The 18,977-nt window shown below is 41.2% G+C and overlaps 1 protein-coding gene and 1 pseudogene across 5 annotated transcripts in view; one reads left to right on the plus strand and one right to left on the minus strand.

The window, feature by feature from the left end:
- LOC114319487 (bromo-adjacent homology (BAH) domain-containing protein) overlaps window positions 1-18,977 on the minus strand; it is a 39,912-nt gene that overhangs the window by 16,784 nt on the left and 4,151 nt on the right. For all 5 annotated transcript variants that reach the window (XR_014344510.1, XR_014344509.1, XM_028266512.2 and 2 more), the window contains exons 3-7: window positions 18,587-18,755; window positions 18,055-18,478; window positions 17,146-17,707; window positions 16,206-16,232; window positions 11,667-11,759 (exon numbers count right to left, since the gene is read on the minus strand). Coding sequence is in view for 3 of the 5 variants with exons in the window: in XM_028266512.2 (XP_028122313.2) it covers window positions 11,667-11,759; window positions 16,206-16,232; window positions 17,146-17,707; window positions 18,055-18,478; window positions 18,587-18,755 (1,275 nt within the window). In the remaining 2 variants the exon portion in view is untranslated. The remainder of the gene's footprint in view (window positions 1-11,666; window positions 11,760-16,205; window positions 16,233-17,145; window positions 17,708-18,054; window positions 18,479-18,586; window positions 18,756-18,977) is intronic.
- LOC145803263 (putative cytochrome c biosynthesis ccmC-like mitochondrial protein) lies at window positions 1,642-10,318 on the plus strand (annotated as a pseudogene).

The raw sequence follows: 18,977 nt of genomic DNA on the forward strand, positions 1-18,977 counted from the left end.
TGGTGTTAATTATTTATCCTTATATATGACGTACAATAAATATATAAAAATTATGTATTTTGCAAGTGTCTCCCACGCGCTAGTCATGTGACTAGTAATGTGACCAAACACATGATCAACTAGGATTGCGACACCTAAGCAAAGGAATCAAGGTTTTGTTATAAAACCCTAACTTAACATGTTTTGGGAGAGGCTGATTTGCAAAACAAACACCCCAGATAGCTAGTTTCTCTCCTCCACTTTCCTCTCTTTTTTTCTGCATCTTTTTCTCCTTGGCAGGCTGCCCTTTCCTCTGCCGCTGCTGCTACAGCTGCACCTTCCCTCTCTGCTCCATCCTCACTTCTTTATTCTTTGCTGATTCTTGTTTCCTCTGCTGCTCCTCTACATCTTCTTTATCATTGTTGATTTCTACTCTGCTGCTGCTTTTTTCCTCTACTGCTGGTGCCCTTTTTTTCCTGCTACTGCTGCGAATGTTTTCTTTCCTTTCAAGTCACTTATTCCCTCTTTGCTTGGTGCCAGATAGGTTTGAACATGAACATTATTCCATATAATGAACTTGATTGTTACTTAAACATGGTTAAATTGAGTTTCACGAAGTGATTTTCTTTTTTCAAGACCTCTGCAAATTTTATGGTTGTAATAATTCTAGTTACAGTCCTTTTTTCCTTTTGGGTAGGTATACTAGCTAGATTTTCGTTGTCTAGCACTTATGTTCATAGAGTTCTCCTATGTATAATAACAGTGCTCGTCTTGTAAACTTAGGGGTGCATAAATATTGAACACATCAGAGTCTCAATAAAATTTTACTACTCAAAACAGCTTTATTTCTCTCTTCTTTTTTACTCGTCATTAAAAAAATGATTTCAATTTAATTATTTAGGGTAAAATGCATTTAAATTATATTTAGGGTAAATTACACTTAACACCCCTTGATTTTTTTTTTGAAATTACACTGTCACCCCCTTTATTATCTAAAATACCACTAACCTCCACCGTCAGTTACCATTTGTTAAAACCTACCATCACCTACTCCACCTACCACCACCTACCACCACCTACTACACACCTACCACTACCACCTACTCCACTGCATCTCCTATATAAGGAGCCCCTCACCATTTGTAAAATATAATATATATCAATCAATAATACATACAATTTATTCTCTCTCTATCAATTTATCTTTCATGGTATCAGAGCAAGGTTGACAACCTAGTAATTCCGCTTCACCGGCGGGCGGCAGCCTCGCCTTGGCCGCCCGCCGGACCTCTACACATACATTCACTCTGCAGCTAACAAATTCCATGGCAGAACTTCACCTTGAAGACACAAAGCATCTGAGCTGAAAACAAAAACACACACAAGCTTCCTCTCTCTTGCTGGTTTTATGTTCGGCAAACTCAACCACCTTTATCACCATCTCCGATCTCTGACCTGAGTTGAGCCACCACGACAACCAACTCCGCTATGTCGGCGGCACCCGCATCGTCGCCGTGCACCGCCACACCACCTTGGATCATCTTCTTGGCCTCTCGGACAAACCTCTCTCTTGGATATCACACAGAAACAACCTTGTGGCAGACCGTTGTAGCAGATAAAGTCTGGACAGATTGTGGTAATTTTTACAGTGACCATGATAGAATGGAATCAGCTGTGGATCTGAAGGAGACGATGAACACCCAATCCAATGAGAAGAAAGACCCTGCAAAGCCACCTGCCAAGGCACAGGTTGTTGGTTGGCCACCAGTTAGGTCATACCGAAAGAACATAATGACTCAGACGACTACCACCGAGGAGGTTTTCTTGGCCGAATCCTTGCGCATCACCTTCTTCGGGTACTTGTTTCCATGATGAGCGTGGTCTTTTGTTAAATGGCAGCAGCAGCAGCATCTTCACGAAGGACTCTCTCTCTCTCTCGGGTTCTCTCTCTTCCAAGACCCCTTGTGTGCGTATCCCTCTTAGCCACTGATCCGTGCCTTCTCCTCATCTTGATTATTTTTTATTAATCTCCTCCTTCCACCAAAGAGAGAACCCATCCTGGCAAGAGAGAGCAGAGAGCACATGCATATGTGTGTTGTTTTTCTCTCTCCCATGTGACCCACCCACTGTGAAAGGTCACCCAATGCACACCATCATTCAACACGATCCCCGAAGACATCATGTTGTTCCCCACTTTTTTTATTTTATACATATATATATCTCTTTTTATTATATTATATTAATAAAAAAAAAAAAAAAAAAACACAATTTACCAATTTGCACAACAACCCATATTTTATTCATCTCAGGGATCAACCCCGATCACAATTTTACAAAAAAAAAAAAACATAAAAAAAAATTTACCAATTTGTACACCAAACCATATTTTATTCATCTCAGGGATCAACCCCGATCACAATTTTACAAAAAAAACAACAACAACAAAAACAAACAACACATCCATAGGCGGGATTTTTTCTTATCTACTCTGCCACCGGTCTCTTCTTCTTGCCTCCGTCCTGCGCAGCCCTTGACGGTGTTGCCTCCGTGCTTCCTAGACCACCAAGCAAGTTGCCTCCTCCCTGCTCCTCCACTACAGCATACGGTGGACCTCCAAATCGGAACATCACGGTGGCCTTCCGCTTCAGCTCCTTATTTTCCGCCTTTAGCACACTTATCTCTGCTCGCGCATCCTTATACATGCGTTGGAGCAGAGCCAGTTGGGCGTTTAACTATTGCACCTCATTTGTTCTACTCTGAAGCCGGTGCGACAAGTTTGTGACCGCCGTCATGGTCTCCATACATGACTTCAAAGTATACTGATTGGCCTCAATATCAGTTTGCACCGCCATTTTTTGCTCCACAGACCGCATCGGAAAGTTCAACGGAGCAAAACCAGAGGTGTTTGGTTGAGGTTCACTGGCCACCGCACCAATTATTTCTCTTGTGGACTCGTTCAGGTCTGGAAAGAGCGTGAGCAGACCACGGGAAGAGGAGGCCATGTTCTAGGTAGCTGGACGGGAAGAAGAGGCCAAGTTTTTGGGTTGCTGAGTGTTTCAGCGAAGCAGCGATTTCCGACTGGTACTTTCAGAGAAGGATTGGTTACAGAGTGTTTACAGAGTATTTCAGAATGCAAATGTTCGGCGGTTTCAGACTGGTTTGCACAGCCTCCGCCTCAACCTTGGTTAAATAGCCAAGGCAGACACGCGCATCATGCGTCGCTCGGCGCTCGACGACAACATGGGCGCTCCTTTTGATGGCACGCCTTTTTATAGATTGGGCACGCCTTTTGATGGCACGCCTTTTGACAGATTGGGCACACCTTTTGAGGGTGCGACTTTTTAGGGGTCCGACAAGACTCTGTAAACTGTCCCGACATTGATTCCGGTTAGCTCCTTCATGGGTCCAACAAGACTCTGTAAACTGTCCCGACATTGATTCCGGTTAGTTTCTACAAGGGTCCAGCAAGACTCCGTAAACTGTCACAACAACTGTCACAACATTGTCTGCTACAACGGTTCGACATGACCCCATAAACTGTCTTCTACATCGGTCTGCCATAACCATACAGTCTTCTACAATGGTCTGACACGACCATACAGTGTCTCCTATCCATTTTTTATTTTTCAGATTATTTTCTTGTTTTGTTACTCTCTCCAAACTCAAGTTGGTTAGTTCCTATCCCCCTTGAGTTTGCGGGGGGCCGTTAAAACCTACCATCACCTACTCCACCTACTACACCTACCACCACCTACTACCACCTACTACACACCTACCACTACCACCTACTACCACCTACTCCACTACATCTCCTATATAAGGAGCCCCTCACCATTTGTAAAATATAATATATATCAATCAATAATACATACAATTTATTCTCTCTCTATCAATTTATCTTTCACCATTGGTAACTAAATAATGAAATTACTGTATTGCCCTTGTTTGTAAAAGCAATTTCTTTTTCTTTTTCTTTCCCTTTCCCTTTCCCTTTCCCTTTCCCTTTCCCTTTCCCTTTCCCCCCTCTCATCTCTGTTCTCAGCCTGCCACCAAATGCAATGGTGACTATGGTGGTGGTGGTGGTGGTGGTGGTGGTGAAGGTAGTGGTGGAAGAGGAGGGGGTTAAACACCAACTAGAAGAGAGATGAAGCACCTATTCCACAGCCACCCGCCACTGTGAACCTCCATGGCGATTACCTCCACCTCCCAACAACATAGCATAAATAATGAGAGAGAAAAGACGGTTAAATGAAAATTAGCTCCACAGGTCAAACATTTAAGTAGGCAACTTTTATTTATGTACGTATATGTATGTATCTATGTATATATATGTTATGTGCATATGAGAGAAATTGGTTGAACTGTGTAACTATCCTCCGTTGAAAATCAAAATAAAAAGTTCTTATCTGAATATATATATATATATATATATAAAGAGTTCTCAAAATATTTAGAAAATAATTGTTTTGAAATTTCTTTTCTTTATTGGAAATCAAAATAAGAAGTTCCCACGTTTGTATATATATATATATTTGTTTTACATGAGTTCTGCAAAATCAATTGAATTAAGTTTTGTTTTATTTGCTGGAAATCAAATTAGAAGATCCCAGTTGGTTGGGTGGTTAGATTGTGAGAGGTTTTGGTTAAGAGAAGCACTGGAGAAAGGGTATGCGATTAAAAGAAGAAGAGGTGAACGGAAGAGAAAGAAATTTGTAAGGGTTGGCATTTCATTCCTTAATTTTGCTTTCATCATCATTTTCTGTTTTGTCAACTAATAGTTGACAACCAAAAGGACTAAAGTGTTACAAAATTTTGTAAAGCAACGGAGGGCAGTGATATTTCGAAGAACAAGAGGGTGACAGTGTTATTTTAGAGGAATCAAAAGGGTGTTAGTGTAATTTATCCTTATTTTTAACATCACATTTTATAAGAGGATATAGTCCAACTCGTCTCTGATTGTAGGAACCAATTAGCATCTTAAGTGCATTTAGCTGAAAGTCAACACCCTAATGCAGAATCTACAAGCATTCCACCCCCAGCTTTAGGAGAATCGTGGTTTTTCAAGCCTATTTAAGCTATTTTTATCACATAATCTGTAAGCTGAAGCTGAAGCAAACAATATGGCACAAAATCCAAAAATAATAAATAAAAATTCATTAGCAACCAATTTAAGATACAACAAACAACACCAATATTAAATCAAAACTCAAAAAAATATATTGTTTACTTCAATCTAGCGATCATAATTTTTAATGTTCTACATTGCCAAATAAATATAATGAGACAATGCATTCATGATTTCAGTTTTTTTGGGGGGAGGCATGATCATGAGTGGGATAACAAAAAATTAATGGGCCCCACTCTGATGTGTGAGGCATTTTGATAAAGACGTTCACATACATTAGTGGTGTTTTTAAATACGGATAAAGTCAGGAACCAAAAACGTTACTGAAGAAGAAAACCTAAAGCAACCACCATTGTTATGGCAATAGATAATGTGATGATACTAGTTTCAGCAACAATAATTATTACAGCTACAATAACAATACTACCACTGTCATCATTCTTCTTCTAGTTACTAGACCTTTTTAAGAACAGAAATGTGAAAATAATAGGACATTCAATCAAAGGATGCAATGGAGTAAGAAGAGGAAAAGATTGACCATATATGCATGTATGCAAATACATTCAAATCAAGAGGTATAGATAATACAAAGAGACAAGTATAGTCCATTTCAAGCAAACAATCGAACTCAATATTTTAAAAATATCTCCTGTTCTTCTCACTCCACAAACACCACATAAGAACACCACGGAATAGACTCCCATGCCTTCCAAAATCTTCCCCTTGGACAACATCTATTCCATGAGAAAATAATATCTAACTGAGCACGGCACCACACACTCCACTCCAAAGCCAGAGAACACAATGCTCCAAACATGTCTAATGTGGAAGTAGATAACTAACACTCTCCCCTTTTTTTCTTGCACATGCATCACCAATCCAACACAAATTTGCCCCTAAGTAATTTCTTGTCAATACATCCTCTTGAATCACTACCCAAGTAAAGAAAGCCACTTTGGGGGAACCTTTGACAACCAAATCCCCTTCCGAGGAAAGTCAACTTGTTAAGTGCAAATAATCCATCAGCTTTGTGTTAAATCTATGTCCCACAAGCCACATTTGGTTCCATTCCATGGTTTTGGTTATTCTCAGACTTGAAGGTAAGTATAAAACTAGCTCTAGAAGCTTCTTTGTGCTAGTGTAAGAACTCATTGCAAGTTCTTAATGAGAATTGTCAGTTGTCATCATATTCATATACAGAAGTAGGCCCTCTAATGACTTATTACATGGCTTGTTCTAAATGTATGAAGTACACGTGTCGGACACTTGACATTTGAGTAAGGGCATGAGATGTGTGCCCAACATGTTTAGTTGAACATTAACCTAAGAAACATATTAAGTAACTTGAGTTGACCATAAAGGTAGGCATAAAACCACATAGTATGCATGAAATACTGTATGGCACCTTGTGAACACCATTTTACCTTAGAAAATAAAAGAGGTATTCTGAGAGAGAAATAATTTGTCGTGTACCCAAGTCCACGTAACATTGCTAATGACTATAAACATGCATGAAACAAAATCTTCCCCAAATAATAGCATTATTCATACACTTTGCATGTTTCTTTCCACTTATTTGCAACTTATTCAACTTAAAATTTGAAAACGAATGCTTTACTAGTTTAACTAAAAAAGGTTAGGTCGTTTGCTCCACTTAATTGGTTTTCACCTTAAAATGCATAAAATAGGCTGAATCGGCTCCTATTTCAATACGTGTTGGACCGATCAATATACCAATAATCAAGTCCTCAGTCTACTGGTGGAATACATCACATCAACCTGGGAGCATTAGCCAATCTGGTACATCAATACATGTTCCTATTGTCACGGCCTTGGACTTCGCAAGCCAACCGTGCAGCCTTAGATGCTTTTCAACCCTCTTGGTTGCACCTAAGTCAGCCTTACCCACTCAACCACACTAACTTGAACACAAAGTTTAGGTGGAAGAATGCCTTCACTATACAAGTTAACTTTACAAGTATAGTCGTGTACAAAGCTTTACAAGGCTCTCACACTCACACTCACAAGTGCTTCACTCTTAGAGCTCTCTTGGATCTCCAGCATTCGATGCCTAGCAAATGAGACCCCTCACCCTTATATAGCCATCCTCCTCCCCATTGGACGGCTAGGATCATTTTGATCCAAGGGCTACAAACTCTCATCTAGAACTCTCCATAGAACTATCTAGGACAACTACCCTCCTACTACATTCTAGAACTCTCTACACTAGTGTAGTACATGGTATGCCTCTCCAAGATATTCTAGGATGTTCCAGACCCATCCAAACTCCTCTGAACACTCCAAGGTTCTTCCACATTCCGAAATCTTCCAAGCCACTCTAGACCCTTCCATCACGTTCTAGAGCCTTCCAGCATACTCTAGCCCGTTCTTGCACCTTCCGGAACCTTCCAGCGCATTTGGCCACTTCAAATGCTGCTCCTCGTGTCACAGAAATTCTCGGGGCGTGACACTCTCCCCCACCCGATTCCGTGACGCCCTCGTCACGCAGAAGCATACCGAGCCACCACGTCTCGATATGATCTGTGTCCGCTGCTGCTGGTGCTTGCCTCTTCGCCCTTGCCCTTGCCATGCTGCTCAGTCTGCTGCATTGCCGCAAGTGCTTTCCCCTTGTCCTTGAGTAGCTGACTCCTTGCCACCAATGGGACCTCACATGGTCGATCACCTGCAAACAACAACATGGTTGCAGCGTGCGGGACTGGCATCACATTGTTCTTCCTCATAAAATCCATCCCTAGGATTATGGGGTGGTCATCCATCTCAATGACCGTGAACTCCACCTGCCCAGTCCAACTCCCAATGGTCATGTCAGCACTCCTCACCAGACCTTGGATTGGCTTCGCCTTCGCATTCACTGGCTTGGACCAACCCTTGTCCTCTTTTACCTTTAAGCCCAGCCTCTTAGCCTCTTCGGTGCTTACAAAGTTATGTGTGGCACCTGTATCCACCAACGCGTGTGAGGTTGTCCCATTAACCTTCACCTCCGCGTAGAGCACATCCTTCTTCTGGATGCTCCTCGGCGCTTCCATCTTCCCATTCTTCTTGGTTATTGACCCAAGAAGTTGGACGCTCTCCCTAGCTGTGCTTCCTTCTCTAAATGTTTTCACTATCGGAGCCCTTCGCCACTTTCTTCTTCATGGCACTCAGCGCCTTCTTTGGGCAATTCCTCACCATGTGATGTCCGTTGCACAGGAAACACTCAAGCCGCCCTTTTCCTTCGTGCCTCTTCCTTGGAGATCCGGTGCATTGCCCAGCCTTGCGCCGTTCCCGTCTCTTTTGGGACTCTCCATCACTGCGCTCATCATCGGTGGTTGGTGGAGACTGTCTCCCGTCTTTGCCCTTGGGTTTCCCTAGCACTTTGATGTCATCCAGCTTCTCCGCCTCTGCTAGTGCAATTGCAAGGTCTTTTACTACCTGACTCTGCAACTCTCTTGCTGCCCAAGGCTGCAACCCATCCAGGAAGCCATACAACGCCTCTTTCTCCGCATGTCGGGGATCTCCAATAGTAGCGCGGAATACTCCTTCACATAGTCTCGCAATGTCCCCACATGTCTTAGCTTGCGTAGCTTCCTGTATGCCTGAAACTCGACATTGACAGGGTAGAAGTGCTTCTTCAACTCTCTTTTGAGCTCTGCCCAAGTCCTTATCTTGCACAACCCCTTCTCTAGGTCGGCGTACCGCCTCCTTTACCATAGCATTGCAGTGTCCTTCAGATACAAGGTAGCGGTTTGCACCTTCTCGTCTTCATCCGCGATGTTGACGTTCTCAAAGTACCGCTCCATGTTCCAAATGAAGTTATTGATCTCCCGGGCATCCCTTGCACCATCATAGCTCTCAGGTTCTGGCGCACGAACCTTCCTCCTGGTTGGAGTCAAATTCCCTCCATTGCCAGCGACGATGGCCTTCTTGCACAACTCCAACTCCACTTCTAAGCTAGCTACCCTTGCCTCCAGCTGCCTCAGTGAGAGACGAGTTCACCCCCTTTCTTCGAAGGAGTTGACCTTCTCCTCCTCTTCCACCCTAGCAATAAGACTAGCAAAGTGAGCGAAAAATTCTCTTATATGGGATGTGGGCTTACCAGGGCCAACTAGAGCTTCCTCAAGTCTAGTGAACCGCTCTTCCACACTCTCCATCATCCCCTCGAGTCGTGCCTCCAATGCTGCCATCGAGTCCTTCGTTGAGAGCTTCTTCACCCTGGGGACGTTAGCACCTTCGTCACCCGACGTAGCCATGTACATCTCTCTCAGTTACTTTCTCACGTAACCTGGCTCTGATACCAACTATCACGGCCTTGGACTTCGCAAGCCAACCGTGCGGCCTTAGATGCTTTTCAACCCTCTTGGTTGCACCTAAGTCAGCCTTACCCACTCAACCACACTAACTTGAACACAAAGTTTAGGTGGAAGAATGCCTTCACTATACAAGTTAACTTTATAAGTATAGTCGTGTACAAAGCTTTACAAGGCTCTCACACTCACACTCACACTCACAAGTGCTTCACTCTTAGAGCTCTCTTGGATCTCCAGCATTCGATGCCTAGCAAATGAAACCCCTCACCCTTATATAGCCATCCTCCTCCCCAATGGACGGCTAGGATCATTTTGATCCAAGGGCTACAAACTCTCATCTAGAACTCTCCATAGAACTATCTAGGACAACTACCCTCCTACTACATTCTAGAACTTTCTACACAAGTGTAGTACATGGTAGGCCTCTCCAAGATATTCTAGAATGTTCCAGACCCATCCAGACTCCTCTGGACACTCCAAGGTTCTTCCACATTCCGGAATCTTCCAGGCCACTCTAGACCCTTCCATCACGTTCTAGAGCCTTCCAGCATACTCTAGCCCGTTCTTGCACCTTCCGAAACCTTCCAGCGCATTTGGCCACTTCAACTGCTGCTCCTCGTGTCACAGAAATTCTCAGGGCGTGACACTATGCCCATTCCAATCTTGTCTAACTTAGCTAACTCCCTCTTCTCAACCCGTATCTTGTTCGTTCTAAAAACAAATCTTCCTATTCCATCTTTTCTCGAATCTCCTTTAACGAAAGAAATAGAAGCTCGAGAAAGAATACCAAAATCTAGTTCACTCGCTGAGTCTTTTTGCATCAATGGCTGAATGGTTAAAGAGCCCAACCTATACAAGAGGCAAATTCGTAGGTCCGATTCCTATTGGATGGACTTGGAACGTTTAGTTCAATCGCTGCTCACGGAATTTATGCATATAGCTTGCCCTTATACCTTATGGGGCACTTCACTCTCTCAACACTTGTTCTTCACTTGCTAGGGAAAGAAAAGGGATAGATGGCTGAAAATCCCGCTTAGAGATCGCAACTAAAGTTAGAGTAGGAGTATCATCCATCATCTCCTATCGAGGCCTTGGTTACCTACCAATTCCATTTGATTTGTTGCTCTGCAACTAAGGACGAGATCACCATCACATGAGTTTTGAACTTCTGAAATGTTCTCTTTAATAGGGCCGCCTTGACCAGGCTCTTCAATGTAGAACTTTTACCCAAAAAACTAGAGCACGGCATAAGCTAAAAGCATCTTTTTTTTTTTTAAGTGGAAACAATGGTGTTCAAAGCATTGTTCTACATTGTCTTGTTATTGTAGTGTTGCAAATAAATGAAAAACAAGCTAGAAAACCAAGTTATAGGGAGGTCGCTCAAGCACACTACAAGGGTGTTCTACAAAGACGGGTAAGTTCTGCTCAAAGTGTGCTTAAAGTCCGCTAGAGCAAAGGTGATAATTCATCTTCTGCAGAGGTTCTACATCCACCACCTGAAGCACATTTTAGCCTGAAGACCAAATCGGAGATCCTGCTAAGCACACTTGAAGACGATCATATGGATTTCAATCCAATTAGATTTTGGTTTAGGTTTTGTTTTTAGAGAAAACATGAGTTCCAGCATCTTTTGATTGAGAGAGATAACCTAGTGCATTCATAAGTTTTCAAAAGCTTTATGAAACACATGCTCCTAGATCTTTGAAACAGATCTGAATGCATTTCCACATTATATTGGGAGTTTCTTGATCTAGTGTTTTGAAAAAAAACACATAAATTTGAATTGCGCACTAAGCCTTGTCCCTTGGCGTAACGGGATTCGAAGTGACGACCAGTCACCCATGTCTCCGTTCATCTGTGTATTGGATGTTTAATAAACAAGTGAACATGCCTTTTTTCCACCTTTTTTGGCAACTATTGCCACTTTGCACTTGCATTGCAGCAACAAAACAGCTAACCAAACAATGTTTCTAACAACATTGTCAAATGTGCCCTAAGCATTTGCAAAAAAATTCTGAGTCTCTCTCTTGATGTCATACCGGCAAAAGTCTGAATTATCCTGTAACTAGGGATAGTATGTAGCCATAAATTTCAAAAGAACACCTACTATATGATTACAATAATAATGATGATAAAATCACCCACCCTAGATTGAAGCATTGTAGAAATCTAGATGTGCAATAAAAATTGCAAAAGAAAACTGACACAGGAGTCATGCAGAATATATCAATCTTGCCAAATAATATGGACATTACCTCCACTTCTCCTGAAGTATATTCTGGATCCAAATTTGAAAGGTGGACAAGTGTTCCTTGCTCATGTGTGCTCTTCAATCTTTCCTCCCAAGGCTGAATAGCGACAGAAAGAAAAAAGAAAATGCTATATTTACAGCCTTAATGGTTGTATCCACAGCCCTCCCTCTCATATGTTGGTGCCACAATGTGAGAGAGAGGTTTGGGATACAACCACAATGGCTGAAAATTTAGCAATTTCCTAAGAAAAAAGATACTATTATCAATTTTATCTTTGATATAAAAAAGGAGTAGGACAGATTGCAGTATATGTCAGCATTATCACAGAAAAATATGTACACATTATCTGGTGCTTATAACACTAAACTGATTTTAAAAAAAAGAACAAAATGGTAAAAGTTCACAACCACATGCTCACAATATAAAATAAACCAACAATGGAATAAATCGACTTTAATTTGTACAAGTTAGCGTAAGTACAGAAATTTTGCTGTAGATGCTGGAGCTAACAAAAAAATTGCGATAAACAACAACAAAAAAAACCTTGAAATAAAAATCAAGGAAAGCTTCTAGATAGGTCTACAATCTTAGAGGTTATGAACAATTATTATGGTTAGGAAAGAAGTGAGCCATCCTTATTTGTAGGGTGTCTCTAAATGCACCCCAGAAAAATGGATGGACACCCCATCTCAAATTTGAATTTCCTTCTTTGGGGTTGCGGGGGTGGGTGGCAGCGGAGGTGGGAGGGGGGCATGCTCACTGGAAAGGGTAGTGTAGAAAATTTAATGTATAAAGAGAAATAGAGAGAATAAATTGTATGTATTATTATTGATTGATATATTGATTGATGTTTGTAATTGTTTGAATTATTGAATGCTACAATGATTCCTATATATAGAAGAGTAGGTGGTAGTAGGTGGTAGATGGAGTAGGTAAAGTGGAGGTGGTAGGTGGAGTAGGTGAAGTGGAGGTGGTAGTGGTGTAGTGGGTTTAGTGGAGTAGGTGAGGTGGTAGTGGTGTAGTGGGTTAGGTTTAGTGGAGTAGGTGAGGTGGTAGTGGTGTAGTGGGTTAGGTTTAGTGGGTGAAGTAGGTGATAGGTTTTAACAGCCCCCGCAAACTCAAGGGGGATTGGAACTAACCAACTTGAGTTTGGAGAGAGTAACAAAACAAGAAAATACATAAAAAATAAAAGAGGATAGGAGACACTGTATGGTCGTGTCAGACCGTTGTAGAAGACACTGTATGGTGGTGTCATAACGTTGTAGAGGACACTGTATGGTGGTGTCATAACGTTGTAGATGACACTGTATGGGGGTGTCATAACGTGGTAGAGGACACTGTATGGTGGTGTCAGACCGATGTAGAAGACAGTTTATGGGGTCATGTCGGACCGTTGTAGCAGACAATGTTGTGACAGTTGTTGTGACAGTTTACGGAGTCTTGCTGGACCCTTGTAGAAACTAACCGGAATCAATGTCGGGACAGTTTACAGAGTCTTGTCGGACCCTTGTAGAAACTAACCGGAATCTATGTCGGGACAGTTTACAGAGTCTTGTCGGACCCATAAAGGAGCTAACCGGAATCAATGTCGGGACAGTTTACAGAGTCTTGTCGAACCCATATAAAGTCGTACCCCCAAAAGGCGTGCCCAATCTTTCAAAAGGCGTGCCATCAAAAGGCGTGCCCAATCCATAAAAAGGCGTGCCATCAAAAGGTGCGCCAGACACGCGGCGATGCACGTGATCGACAGAACGCGTGTCGGCCTCTTTGTCATGGTCTTTATAAACCGAAGCGGAGGCTGAGGCTTGGAAGCAGAGACAAAAACCTGCTAGAAAAACTCTGAAAAACTCTTCGTTTTCTGAGAGAGATTTCTGAGAGAGATACTCTGTAACACTCTGTTTTCTGAGAGAGATTTCTGAGAGAGATACTCTGTAACACTCTGTTGTCTGAGAAAATGGCTTCGTCTTCCCGTGGTCTGCTCACTCTCTTTCCAGACCTTAACGAGTCAACAAGAGAGATAACTGGTGCGGGGGCCAGTGAACCTCAACCAAGCGCCCCAGGGTTTGCTCCGTTGAACTTTCCTATGCGGTCTGTGGAGCAAAAAATGGCAGTGCAAACTGACATTGAAGCCAATCAGTATACTTTGAAGTCCTGTGTGGAGACGATGACGGCAGTCACAAACTTGTCGCACCGGCTGCAGAGTAGAACAAATGAGGTGCAGCATTTAAACGGCCAATTGGCTCTGCTCCAGCGCATGTATAAGGATGCGCGAGCAGAGATAAGTGTGCTGAAGGCGGAAAACAAGGAGCTGAAGCGGAAGGCTACCGTGATGTTCCGATTTGGAGGTCCACCATATGCTGTAGTGGAGGAGCAGGGTGGAGTGAACGTGCTCGGTGGAGTGGGTAGTATGGAGGCAGCGCCGGTAAGGGACACCCAAGAGAAAAGCAAGAAGAAGAGACCTGCAGCAGAGTAGAAAAGAAAAATCCCACTGTGGGTGCGAGTGTGTTGTGGTGGTTTGTTTGTTTGTTGGTTTTTTTTTTTTTTTTTTTTTGTGTAAAATTGTGATCGGGGTTGATCCCTGAGATGAATAAAATATGATTTGGTGTGCAAAGCTATATGGTATGAAGGGAATTGGAAAAAGATTAAAAAGAATGTGAAAGAAAAATAAAGAAAAAATAATAAAAATATATTTGAAATCAAAAAATGAAAGATGGAGGAAATAAGGAAAGTGGTTTTGAGAAAATAAATAAAAATAAAAATAATGGAGTTGGAAATCAAACGGAGGAGAGATGAAGTTTTTTTTTTTTTTTTTTAATATAATATAATAAAAAGAGATATATATATATATATAATAAAGAAAGTGGGGAACAAGAGTGTAAAGAAAAGACAAAGTATAGGTTGCATCGTGGGTCATATGGGTGAGTAAAAGAAAACAATAAAGAAATGAGTGGGTGCCCCCCATGTGCAAGGATAGTGCTGGCACTTCAATAGGTGGTACAGCCTGCTGAGCATCAGCTTTGACAGGAGCTGCCTTTGGACCTTTTCTCTAATAAATGCGTCAAACTGTTGCTGTTGGTGTTATCAAGAATGTGGAGAAGAGGAGGCTTGTCTGATGGCCTCTTGGGCTGTGTAATCATATCGAGGTTGGTGGACCTCTCAATCATGTTGTCACCCTCAAAACCAGAGATGGGGACAAAAGGAATTTTGTCAGGGTTGTAACCAACCTTCTTCAGATAGGAAGAGACTTCCTGCACAATTTCATCATACCTTGCTTTTGAGTACTTAGGAGTGGTAGCATCCATCTTGTTACAGCAGCAAATCATCTGCCTCACTCCAAGAGTAAAAGGAAGGAGAGCATGTTCACGGAAGAACTTGGGCTCCTTCTCAATCTCCTTGCCAGATCGACGATCAATCTCAGCAAACTTGACAGCAATGTGGGAGGTGTGGCAGTCAAGAACTGGAGCATACCCATTACCAATCTGACCCGGGTGATTCATAATAATAACCTGGGAGGTGAAATTTGCAGCTTCCTTGGCTGGATCATCCTTTGAGTTGGATGCAACAAAACCACGCTTGAGATCCTTCACTGCAACATTGTAGATGAAGACGACCGAGACGGTGGTGTATGGGAGGACAACAGTGAGAGGAGGGGCAGTGGTGGTGGACTCGAAGAAATTTCAAGGTATGTGTAGAAAATTCTAGCAGATTAGGTTGAGGTCCGGCGGGCGGCCAAGGCAAGGTTGCCGCCCGCCGGTGAAGCGAAAAATACTAAGTGCTTAACCTTGCTCTGATACCATGTAGAAAATTTAATGTATAAAGAGAAATAGAGAAAATAAATTGTATGTATTATTATTGATTGATATATTGATTGATGTTTGTAATTGTTTGAATTATTGAATGCTACAATGATTCCTATATATAAAAGAGTAGGTGGTAGTAGGTGGTAGATGGAGTAGGTAAAGTGGAGGTGGTAGGTGGAGTAGGTGAAGTGGAGGTGGTAGTGGTGTAGTGGGTTTAGTGGAGTAGGTGAGGTGGTAGTGGTGTAGTGGGTTAGGTTTAGTGGAATAGGTGAGGTGGTAGTGGTGTAGTGGGTTAGGTTTAGTGGGTGAAGTAGGTGATAGGTTTTAACAGGTAGGAGGGAGACACGGCTGTCGACTATGAAAAGGGAAGAAGGGGATTTTGTTAGTTTTGTATATGGGACCAAACGACAGTGTTTTAAGCTTTATGAGTTGAAGCACACATGTGGCATGATCTGAGCCGTGAAATGAGAAAAAGGCTGCATGGCACAATCTCATTACATGGACTATTGGGTCAGATTTTTTTGTAAAATTGGGCAGAAACCAAAGAGCAGATAGAGAATGTATATTCGTGGCACAATGGAGAGCTAATGTCAAAATTTTAAATGAGACTAAATTCTTAATTACTAGAAAATGTAGGACAGGAAAATAATAATAACAATTGAAACACATCAAATTTCATAAGCAAATATTATACATAAATAATAAAACAAAAATATAATATGAGGGAGTAAGGACCACTCACAAGTGCCTTAAACCATTTGCTTCTCTCCTGCAATCATGTTAAAAAGAAAACATGTAAGAAACAAAACATAATTTCAACAAATAGACTATTGCAATACCAATGCAAGAAACTATTGCAAAAAACACAAGGAAAAACAAATAAATAAATAAATAAAACAACGCTATCAACTATATAGCACACACTTCCATGTGGAATCACTTTTATCATGAACATAAGTTTGCCTACTACACCACAAGGATGTAGGGAAGATCCAAAACTGGCTGAATTGAATTGCCAGCATTGCTGGAATGATTTACACAATACAAAATATCATGCAACCTTCCAAGCAACAGATAACCAGCAGGGCAACATGTAATAGATGCCAGAAGGGAAATGTGTCATGAAGTGAAATGCAAAATGTAGTTAACCAATGCATTTGGTTGTCAGCAGGGCAAATGTGTTTCTAAAGTTTTTTGCAAATTGCCCTGTGGTGGCGGCCTACCACTTTTTTTTCTAAGCGGGGGGCATGGATGGCACTTGATTTAAAATCCTTTAGCACTATTGAGTTATCTGCAATGTAAATAAGAAGAATTTTTATGTAGTGTGCACAGCAATCTTTTGAGAGCCATCGGCATTAACGTTTTGAAAAAAAATACAAGTCCCTTTTTAACATTATTTTTTTTTTTTGATAAGTAAGTCCCTTTTTAACATTTAGAATTTGTTTAGAGTTCTATTTGCTTTATGCTCATGCAATTAGTTAGTAATTAAGCAATGGAACTAAAATACAAAGTTGTGTATTTCAAGTAATATTCCTGCACAATATAATTTAACCCATCACTCAGAAATGTAGTTTGTCTAAGTCTAAGATATAAGATTTTAACAATAAGTGATTACATTAATCTAATTCAATGTTATGATATCATTACAAAATATTCCAAATGAAAATTGTAATACAACTTACATCATCAGGTCTTCGGGTGACTTCACCTTCAGTTTTCCTGTCACCAGGAGTCTCCCTGGCAGATACCTTAAGCAGCTTCCCATTGGAAAGCTTCGCCATCTTCTCATCAGTCTTCTGCTGAAGATCCTTGTCAGGCCCAAAAGAAGAAACTTTAGATTTTGTGAGTTTCATCATCTTCTCATCAGTCTTCGGCTGAAGGTCCTTGTCCCACCCAAGAGAAGCAACTTTAGATTTTGTTTTTCCTCCAGAAGGAAGAGTATCTGCCAAGTCCTTTGCATTATTCCCATCAGAATTGATGCTCGCCTTCCGAACACCATTATTGTTCTTGTTCTCACTTAATTTAATAGAACTATCAACCCTTGCTTTCTTAGAAGGTCTATCTTCCGAAGCACCAGTATCTTTAACAGATTTTATACCCCTGTCCGGACCCAAAAAACCACTTCCACTTCCACTTCCACTTCCAGGTCCAGTTTTTGCTTTCCCTTCAGGATAAGTAATAGTTGTTACCAAGGCCTTCACATCATTCTCATGAACTGTCAATTTATGAATGCTGTTCATATTCCTGTAATCAGATAGTTTAACAGAACCATTAGCCATTGATTTCTTAAACCCAGCTTTAAAGAAGTGAGCTTTTTAGTTTATTTAGGCCCTTTTGAGCTGAAAAGAATAAGATGAAAACCAGAAAAGTTTTACCACACATCCTAACAGTTCAAAGTACAACTGTTTAAGCATGAAATTTCAAATTTTAAACTAAATAAACTGCGAATAAGTTCTACCAAATGGGTCTTAGACAGCCTGCTCTGCAAAGCAGCAAAATCTTTGGAAAAATTTATTTTATCTTGAACTTCAATGTGATTGACATGAACCTTACTCATTTTAATCACAACCTTATCAGAAATAATTCTATACCTAGTGGTTTTATCTCCTGAAACAGTTCCCCGTTGACCACTGGTTGTAGGCACATCATCAGAATCCATTGCAGCACAAGAAGCAGGCTTTCCTTTAACCAATGAATCTTTCAAATCTGCACATCCTTTTGCCACCAAATGATTTGAATGTCCATCTGTCTTTGTTGTTTTGAACTCTTCAGGAGGGTTTTTCCCTGAAGGCTGGAGTGTTTGATTACATGCTACAGCTTCCTCTTTCTTTTCAGAAGCAAGAGGAACACCACTGATCTTTTCAATCCCTTTCCCTGGAGTTTTGAACTCTTCAGGAGGGTTTTGCCTTGGAAGCTGGAGTGTTTGATTACATGCTACAGCTTCCTCTTTCTTTACACAATCAAGAGGAGCACCACTGATCATTTCACTCTCTTTACTATTAAATACAAACTTAACTGTAACAAATTCAGAAACCAAAAACATGTCAGAGTTTGAACTAGCAGAATGATATTGAGAATGTAGAAACCAAGCTATAACAGAAGAATTCAGGATATAAAGACAACCTTCAAGCCCACCAACTTTATCGTCCATCTTATCGGATATTGTGCAGTGTCTAACATCGAAAGTACGGTAAAATATGTAGTCAGCCATTCGAATTTCTTGCTCAGAAGGTTGCGGGTTTCGACTGTCCTTTGAAATGCAGACAACATTGCATTTTCCAGCAATTGCTTCCTGATTAAATAAATGGAAACTCAGTGAGCAGAATAGTCAATTCACTTAAAATAAACTTGTACCAGTCACCAAAATAGGAACTCAATATATTGTAACAATTCATAAACTAAAGTTGCTCAAATTACCACCAAAGTAGAGCCTCGGGAGCAATCGTCCAGAAGTACATTACACAATCAATATACAGACATGCACTGATATCAATGCAAAATAATTTTATAATTA

This window comes from Camellia sinensis, chromosome 11 (assembly GCF_055761805.1).
Source record: "Camellia sinensis isolate YWXY chromosome 11, ASM5576180v1, whole genome shotgun sequence".
NCBI classification, from domain to species: domain Eukaryota; kingdom Viridiplantae; phylum Streptophyta; class Magnoliopsida; order Ericales; family Theaceae; genus Camellia; species Camellia sinensis.